General features: G+C 49.6%; 1 protein-coding gene and 1 long non-coding RNA gene across 3 annotated transcripts; both read left to right on the plus strand.

Annotated features, from left to right (window-relative positions):
* The first annotated feature begins 545 nt into the window (after positions 1–545).
* LOC124649314 lies at positions 546–2146 on the plus strand. 2 transcript variants are annotated; one of them, XR_006986605.1, is made up of 3 exons: positions 546–742; positions 1175–1338; positions 1660–2146. It is a non-coding gene; the product is annotated as an uncharacterized LOC124649314 (long non-coding RNA). The 2 variants fall into 2 exon arrangements; XR_006986606.1 differs by having other exon boundaries at positions 546–704.
* A 4792-nt stretch (positions 2147–6938) lies between these two features.
* On the plus strand, positions 6939–7478 carry LOC124648170 (protein H2A.5). Its single transcript, XM_047187970.1, has 2 exons — positions 6939–7115; positions 7230–7478. The coding sequence occupies exons 1-2, from the start codon at positions 6939–6941 to the stop codon at positions 7476–7478; spliced, it is 426 nt and encodes a 141-aa protein (XP_047043926.1).
* The last annotated feature ends 1827 nt before the right edge of the window (positions 7479–9305 follow it).

Below are 9305 nucleotides of genomic sequence, written 5' to 3' on the forward strand. Positions count from 1 at the left end.
GTTGTGCAAGTTTCTCATTGCGAGCACGTACGACTATAATTGGAACACATGCCTATTGATTGCTTTGTACTTAGACACCGTTTTATTATTATCCGCAAATGCCTCGCTTGATTGTTACATGAGTTTCTCTCATCCATGCAACGCCCGTTATCCGTCCCCGTGCCTACGGTATTTTAATCCCGCTGTTTACTATAATCACTACCGCTCGTCTCGTTACTCGCTCGTTGTTATTTCACTACCGCTATCTGCTATAAAATTGTTACTATCGATAAACTCTTGCGAGCAAGTCTGTTTCCAGGTGCAGCTGAATTAACAACTCCGCTGTTAAGGCTTTAAAGTATTCTTTGTCTCCCCTTGTGTCGAATCAATAAATTGGGTTTTACTACCCGCGAAGACTGCTGCGATCCCCTATACTTGTGGGTCATCAGCAAGACGACAGGAGCAGTCGCGGGTGGACTAGGTGAACCGGGAGCTGGAGGATCCCGCCTTGGCTGCATTCGAGGAGGAGTCCATGGTGATGATTGTCTTTATTTTTACCCAGTGTTCTGACACTTCAGTTGCTCTGTTTTAAAGGTTATTGGTGGTACTGTAAACGATAATGGTTTCATAATTGTTAAGGCCACTCATGTTGGATCAGAAACAGCTCTGTCACAGATAGTACAGCTAGTTGAAGCCGCTCAACTTGCAAGAGCTCCAGTGCAAAGGTTGGCAGACAAAATTTCACGGTTTTTCTGTTCCAACTGTAAGTATCTGTTACTTTATAATTCAAATTCCCCCTGCTATTTTATATCTGCACCAGCCTTTGCATAATCAGAATCAGAACTTTGTTAGATCCTACCTACCCAAGGGGTTTCTAATTGTTATGGTTGCCACCGGAAAAGGTGCTTCTCTAGGTGTTTTTGAAATAAGAGTAGTCAGCGCAGACTCAGCCAGCATTCAGGATTCAGCTGGGAACTTTGTACGGAACTACCGTCTAACCTAGCTTCTACTGTATACTCCTGTTTGATGAACTTGTGAGAATCAAATTTAACACTGTTCCTTACTGATCTTATTAGTTTTCCAGCAGTAAAACTGTTCCTTACTGATACCTGCAAATATTCCAGTGTGTTCTTGCTGTCAGGGTAGCTCTTTGGAAAAACCTTTTCCACCTCACATTGTTTCATCTTATTTCAAGGTTGTGGTGGCTGCATTTGTTACATGGCTTGGCTGGTTCATAAATGGGCAACTTCACCTCTACCCTCAGCAATGGATTCTACTGCTATTATGGTTGCCACCGGAAAAGGTGCTTCTCTAGGTGTTCTTATCAAAGGTGGCAATGCACTTCAGAAAGCTCACAAGGTAATCTTCTGAGCCTTTGTATGCTAGTCTGTGTGTGTGCACATGTGCATGCCCATGTAATACAGAGTTAGAGACTCGGGTGGGATTTTCTTGATCTTATTTTCTGTTTTTTTAGAACTTTTCCGCACTCTATGTCAGGCTAAGGAGAACTCGCATCGGCATCCGAGAACATCGGCTTACCTTTAAGAGATCTCTGAAATATTTGAGGGTTATTGTGTGTTTACGGATTACTATTGTTTCTGATTTTACCACTCCAAATCGTGACTTAACTATACACTCCGCTATAGGAGACTATCTGAAACATTGGCTCTTTGTGTGCAGGATGTCTTCCTCACCTTCCACTGTAGAAGGGTTAGTATGAACCACATTTTTTAAGGTATGCATTTATCTATCCTGTAGTGTTGAGTTCTCATGTGTGTGTTAATCCATGGTCTGCATCAAACTATTTATTTGTTCAGGACCATGAAACATCAAATGGTGTATTTAATTTCAGGTTCTCTAAGACAAATAGCATGGTGTTGTGTAGAAATTTCAGGTTAATTATGTTGAACAGGTTGCATTTGGCATGCTTGCAGATTTTTTAAAATTCCTGAATATGCACTAATAACCAGCTCAAGGGTTCTCTAAGACAAATAGCATGGTGCTGTGTAGAAATTTCAGTTTAAGTATGTTGAGCAGGTTGCATTTGGCATGCTTGCACTTTCTGATGTTTCTCACATCTGATGTGTGCTTGCCTAGAAAAGTTTTGTCGTGGCAAGGATTAGCTATTTGTAGTCATAACACTTGGAAGTAGTCATAACACAGAAGCTTAACTAAATTTTGTTTTGCACTATAACACTTTAACTGAATTATATATCACATGCTAAGCTAAGCTGCCCCTGAATCAGAGATGGACTTGAGCTGCTCTAGATTAATTAATTCACTGTGATGCTCAAGTTCACCTAAAGCTACTGGAGACATGAGACATTAAGGTATCCATGGAGTTATAGGTGAACTGAGTGCCCTCTGTTGAAATAATTCAATGGAAATAAAGGGCTAGGTATTTGGAGTTGATGGGTAGTTCCCTAAATTTGGTGCCAACTCATTATTCACCTCTTACACATATCATAATTGTTGGAATACTTACATTTTCGTCGACGAGGATAGCATGGTAGATTAGATCACCTCCTCTATTGTTTTTTACATTTGGCATGCTTGCACTTTCTGATGTTTCTCACATCTGATGTGTGCTTGCCTAGAAAAGTTTTGTCGTGGCAAGGATTAGCTATTTGTAGTCATAACACTTGGAAGTAGTCATAACACAGAAGCTTAACTGAATTTTGTTTTGCACTATAACACTTTAATCGAATTATATATCACATGCTAAGCTAAGCTGCCCCTGAATCGAGAGATGGACTTGAGCTGCTCTAGATTAATTAATTCACTGTGATGCTCAAGTTCACCTAAAGCTACCGGAGACATGAGACATTAAGGTATCCATGGAGTTATAGGTGAACCGAGTGCCCTCTGTTGAAATAATTCAATGGAAATAAAGGGCTAGGTATTTGGAGTTGACGGGTAGTTCCCTAAATTTGGTGCCAACTCATTATTCACCTCTTACACATATCATAATTGTTGGAATACTTACATTTTCGTCGACGAGGATAGCATGGTAGATTAGATCACCTCCTCTATTGTTTTTTATTCGACCAGAAATAAGTTTCGCAGTTGCCTCCCAGGATCTGTTGTAGGTATGCAATTGTTCCACATTGCAGAATGTAACATGATTGCATTATAAACGGAGAAACATGAGTAAAACGTGATGCTAAGAACATGAGTAAAACGTGATGCTGGAACTTACCTTGGTGCCATTACCCTCTTGGAGGCGTGGCGACCGAGAAGGTATTGACTCAGCATGGCGACCGAAGATGGATCAGCCGGACCGAGATGAAGATGGATGAACTCGACTGAGATGAAGATGACCTTAGCCTGGAGCTATGGTAAGATGGTTCATTCCTTTGTCGGTCCAGATTTTAATGTAATTGGTCGAGGCTAAGTTGCCCAGGATTCTGGTCGAGGCTAAGTTGCCCAGGCAGGTCCTGCTTTTAACCTGCGTCCTTTAATGAGATTTCGTCATTACAGGCGCACGATTACTGGGAAGGATTCATGCGTGATTACTGGGAAGGATTACTGGGGAGATTACATACCATAATTCATGGGTCGTTCTTGATTTATTTCCATGCGAGATTTCCTGATTCATGGGTCGTTCTTGATTAGATTCCATCCATGCGTGATTCATGGGTCGTTCTTGAGATTACATACCTGGCGAGATTACATACCTGATTCATGGGTCGTTCCTGATTCATGGCGAGATTACATGCGTGATTTATTTCCTGATTCATGGCGAGATTACATGGGTCGTTCCTGATTCATGCGTGATTTATTTCCTGATTCGTTCTTGATTTATTTCCTGATTCCATGCGAGATTCCATGCGAGATTACATACCTGGCGAGGCGATGGGATGTGGTCGGCCCATGTTAACGCCTGGCCCAGGCGGGTGGGCATCGAAGGACGACGACGATCTTGGTCGACCAAACGTATTGGCAGAATAAGGAACCAATTGAGTCTTTTTAAGTAGTAGAGATTTGGGAAGCAGTTAGCAGGATTTTGATTTGATTTAGTCTAGTCGACTATATATACGGATGCACTACTTCGTTAAGGTAATTATGGAGACTCTGACACGTAGTGCTGCCGATAATAAAGTTGGAGCTGATCGAGCATGAATGAATGCGCATCAGTCGCAAGAAAAAAAAAGGAAAAATGAATTCGCGTAAAAAAGGGTAGAGAGGCCGGATCGTGAGCATCAACAAATGAAACGCAAATTAATTTCCAAACGATCGGACCGGAAGGGGCTGCAGCAAGCTAGATCCGTCTTTTTTTTTTTTGAACAAGAGCTAGATCCGTCTTGGTCACGCACGCGTCTTCAGATACATGCGGGCGGGCCGCGCGCGTGGGTCCCAGCTGCTGAGGAACCGATCCGCGGGTCCGCGGCGAGGAGGCTCGTCGGGTCCAGCTGGAGATGGCCGCGGAGGATCGCGCGTGTACGTGGAGATGGCCTCGCGTCGCTCTCAGTTTCTGCGACCAAAACAAAGGAGGGGCCGCGGTCGACGCGTCGCTCTGCGTCTGCGAGGAAAACAGAGGAGGGGCACGTTTCCATCCCTCGCGCGCGCGCCAATCGATTCGCCAGCAAGGAATGCGCGCGTCGCACCAATTCTTGGTTGCTTGGTTCAGTCCGTACGTGCGTGCGTGCGTACGTGGCAGCAGCCAAATAATTAAGAAACTTGGATCTTTGTAGCTACACTAGAGGCCGGACCAACGCCATCCACATGATATCCATCCACACAGCGCATAATGTCACCACACCAATCTTCTCTACGTAGTCGCCTATTGCTTTCGACTCTCGATACCACCTCCTGGCAGGAAGAGGAAATTAAGGGGTTCCGGCCGTCAGCATCACGTAAAAAGGGAGCTAGGGAGTGCATATGCATATGAAAATTACCAAGTGCGGTCGTAGGGTCTGGGCTCGACGTGTCCGGAGAGATACTGCAGCAGCTGCTGGTTCATCAGGGATGCCCTGGAGTTCTGGTCCGTCCCGTACGTCTTGTGCGCCTCGGCCATCAGATTGTACAGCTCATCCTTCTTCTTCTCGATCAGCTTCAGCGTGCCGTCCTGCTCCGGCTTCCCGCAGCTAATGTAAGGCGGCGAGAGCCGGCGATGCGCGAGCTGCTCGGCCGCCGGAGAGAGCCGAGAGACGGCCTCCTGCGTCTGCCGCGGCGCGACGCTACCATACAGCCTCCTCGCCGCGTGTCGGAACGCCGCCGCCATTTGCCGATCTAGCTCTAATTTCCTTGGATGGTACGTCGCCTAGCTACTCCTGGTAGTGCGGGTGTAATGTTGTGTCTTTAGGATATCGCGCGTGCACCCTTTTTCTCCCCTTTTCTTTTTCAGCAAGGAATTAATGAAGGAACAAGTTCCCCGTCACGCTCGCCGTGCCAAAAGACTGATACCCGTACGAATGTACGATCCTTTGTAGCAGCGACCTTGCTTCACGCGGGTAATGGTTGGACTCTGCCTGTACAGCAATATGAAATGCAACAGTTGGCTGACAGTCAATGGCTGATCCAGGTGTTCTCATCTCAACAGAGATGGCAACTTTTATTGTAGTGATGATCTCCTTATTCTCATCTCATCACGTTCGTGTAGGAATTCGGCTCAAACAGCACAAGTCAAGCACACAAGTTGATACAGGCGACGGGTTTTGCAACGATGGTCGCCTGGAGTTTTTATATGTCTCGTAAGATGCTAGATAACTTACACTAGTTACTAGACGTATATCCGAAGTCGCATACATATGTGTTATTTTGCTCCAGATCTTTTAATCTAATAAAAACGTCAATATAGTCTTACGACGTGCGGATAGACTAAAGCCTCGAAATATAAAAATACATGGATCCGTGAATATTCACGTGAGCGCACGCGATACGTGTAGTACATTCCTATGTGTTTTTCTAGCATTTTATATGTCTACAACAGCTTCCCTTATAAATTGCTACAAATCTCTTCACCTTAGCGGTATGGGACTAAACAATTGGAATCCATGACGATGAAAACCTTGATGACTTCGGCGACGACGAGGCCATCAGCGTGACAGACGAGCAGCGAGCGCTACTCGCATCGTTTGAGGCCCTCCCGCGGGACACCGATCATCATCAGGCCCTAGCGACGGAGGAGCAAGCACGCTCCGAAGAGATCGCCATGAGGCAGGCATACGAGATGTCGGTCCTGGCGGCGGTCCACCGCGTAGCCCGAGAGGAGGTGGTGGCGGCAAGGCGACAGGAGCAGTCGCGGGTGGACTAGGTGAACCGGGAGCTGGAGGATCCCGCCTTGGCTGCATTCGAGGCGGAGTCCATGGTGGCGATGGACATGGCCCTCTACCAGGCCGACATCGACGTGGTGAGAATGGCGGAGGCAACGTCGTGTAGAGGCCACTGGGACGACGGTCTGGCAGAGGGGCATGCACGCTGTCGGCAGGAGGATGCGTTCGCCGCCATTCGCCCCTACATGGCCCTCTCCGATGGCATCGAGCCGTCAGAGAGGTCCAGCAGGCCACGCGATTGTGAGTAATCCTGACCATCTCTGTAAAGATGGTATTTTTGTCCAACCAATATCAATGAAAAACTCTTTGCTTAACCGAGTCACTTCTCGATGCGCGGAATACCAGCTAGGTGGACACACGAGCTAACCGCGCGCGTCTGCGCAGACGCATTAGCGACGCAAATTTTGGAATTTCGTTTCATGCGCCTGCAGCTCCTGCGCCGTGATTGGTCGATCCGACGCTCCCACGGATCGAGCCCCCCTCGAACGAAAACCAACCGTCCTGATTGGTCCAAGCGGCCCTCCCACGGATCGAGCCCCTCTCCGGCGAAGCTTCCCGGTCCCCATAAAACCCGCGCCCTCGCCGCAGATCAAATTCACAATTCAAATCATCATCAGGCAGCGCGCGCTCGCTCCATTTCGGCAAACTCCACATCCAGATCGAGCAGCAAGCAGTTCGCCGGAGATGGCCGGAAGGAAGGGCGGCGACAGGAAGAAGGCGGTGACGCGGTCCGTCAAGGCCGGGCTCCAGTTCCCCGTCGGCCGCATCGGCCGCTTCCTCAAGAAGGGCCGCTACGCGCAGCGCGTCGGCTCCGGCGCCCCCGTCTACCTCGCCGCCGTCCTCGAGTACCTCGCCGCCGAGGTAACCAGCAACCCAGCCCTCCCTCCCTCCCGCTGTGGTTCTTGTTCCTCTACCTCGATTCTCGGATTTGGTGGTGTTCTGACGGTTTGTTCATTCTTCTCCCCTGATTCCCAGGTCCTGGAGCTGGCCGGCAACGCGGCCAAGGACAACAAGAAGTCCCGCATCGTGCCCCGCCACCTGCTGCTCGCCGTCCGCAACGACCAGGAGCTCGGCAAGCTGCTCGCCGGCGTCACCATCGCACACGGCGGCGTGCTACCCAACATCAACTCCGTCCTGCTCCCCAAGAAGGCCGCCGAGAAGGCCGCCTCCGCCGAGAAGTCGCCCAAGTCACCCAAGAAGAAGGCCGCCCCCAAGAAGGCCTAGCCTGCACCGCGTAGTGATGGAGGAAGCCAACGTGTCGTGTTGCCTTACTCATGTTGTTTAGTTGTTAGATCTGAAGTTCTTGTGTGATGTATTGCTGGGTCACAAGACAGCGCCCGTGTGTGTTCTTCCCAATGGAAATCTGAAAATTGAATCGAATTCCTTGTGCCAAATCTTGTCTCTGGATCTGGTTGCCTATGCGATGCTTAGCGGTTAGATCTGAAGGTCTGTTATGTATTTCGGGGTCACTATACAATACCTGTTTGTTTTTGTTCTTTAGTTCATTGAAGCTGATAACTGAATCGATTTATCCTTTCAGTCTGCACTTTGTGTGTTCAATCATTCGTCTGAATCGCTTCGATGTCCATATTGCTGTTGGTCCTTTAATGGATCTTTGACGTGTGTGCCTATGCGATGCTTTAGGTGCAGCCCTTTTGCCTAATTTTCTATTGATTTAGCTCGGCATTGCCTCAAAAACTGAGGAGCAGATGACAGGGTCAGCTATTTTTCTTCCATCGCGACATGATATTATTAGCAGTGTTTGTTTTGGTTTTTAGATCAGCTTTAGGGCTGGCTTGGGTTCAATTTGTTTTGCTGGGTCGCAACACATTCAATCAGTCGTCTGAATCGCTTGGATACCAAATGTTGCCGTTGATCCTTCCCCTGGATCTTTATCTCTTGTGTGTGCAAACGCGATGCTGCTTCTTAAATGGACTCTGACTCTCTGAGTTGCAGTTCTGTCCACTGAAATCGCTCTCAAGTCTCAAGAATGCGTTCTCAGCACAGTGATGCTCTCGATGGTACTTAGAGCATCTCCAGTCGCATCCCCAAACGATGTTGGCAAAAGCGCCGGATTAATCGTTCGGGGGACGTCCGGACCAAATTCGTGTTTGGAGAAGGTCTCTTTCCTAGCCATGTCTCCCAAACGTGACCTCTAAACAAAAAGCAAGTGTAAAAATCGTGTCCGGCATCCCTGACAAAGCCTCTATACACATGGGATGGACTAGGGACGCCGAACAATATTTAGGGCATGTCCGGACCGAAGCGGCCTTTGGAGCGTGAGACTAGAGAGGTTGAGTGTCAGACATCCCCCAAGGTAGAGCATCTCCAGCCGCGTCCCCCAAAGCGTCCCCCAAAGGGATTTGGGGCGCGCCGGACCAAAAATGCGTTTCAGCCGCGTTCCCCAAAGCCCATTTTTGTCCGGCGCGCCCCGATACGGTGTCCGGCGCCCCGAGCCCGTCCCCGTCCGACAGGGGACGCTCCGGGCACGCCGGACACAACGAAAAGCGAGGCGGGGAGTGGCGGGGCCGACCCGTCAGCGGCTCGGAAGGCTAAAACCCCGTCGCCTACCTTTGGTCAAGCGACGTTAATGGCGTCCCTGTTTTCCCAGGCGACGCAGGGACGCGTCTCGTCGTGCATGGCCGCGTGGCCGTCCGCGCCGGCGTTATTGCGTGCAACCACCCGCTGCCACCGCTGTTTTAAGACGTCCTGCAGTTCTTACCGCTCACAAACCTTCTCGTCGTCGCCGCCTCCCCCCTCCCAGATCTTCTCCTCGCCGCTCCAAAAATGTCGAGCTCGTCCTCCCGCAAGATCGCCGCGGCGAACGGCTTCGGCCGCGGCAGCCTCACCGTGCCGGGGGCGTGGGCGCTGTACCACGCCCGTATCCGGTCCCGCCGGACATGCGGCCGCCAGCGGCGGCGGGCCGGAAGATGGCCGTGAACGGCATTGGCGTCCCGCCGCCGCCGAAGCCGGGCACGGAGCAATGGAGTGACGCCATCAAGGCCCGGCGGGCTCAACTCACCGCCGACGTGGGCGGTCAACAACAACGAT

The sequence above is a fragment of the Lolium rigidum genome, chromosome 4 (assembly GCF_022539505.1).
Source record: "Lolium rigidum isolate FL_2022 chromosome 4, APGP_CSIRO_Lrig_0.1, whole genome shotgun sequence".
Taxonomy (NCBI): domain Eukaryota; kingdom Viridiplantae; phylum Streptophyta; class Magnoliopsida; order Poales; family Poaceae; genus Lolium; species Lolium rigidum.

Coding starts and splice junctions, on each gene's coding strand:
- LOC124648170 (XM_047187970.1), top strand. CDS start 6,939: ATGGCCGGAAGGAAGGGCGGCGACAGGAAGAAGGCGGTGACGCGGTCC. Junction 7,116..7,229: donor TCGAGTACCTCGCCGCCGAG/GTAACCAGCAAC, acceptor CCTGATTCCCAG/GTCCTGGAGCTGGCCGGCAA.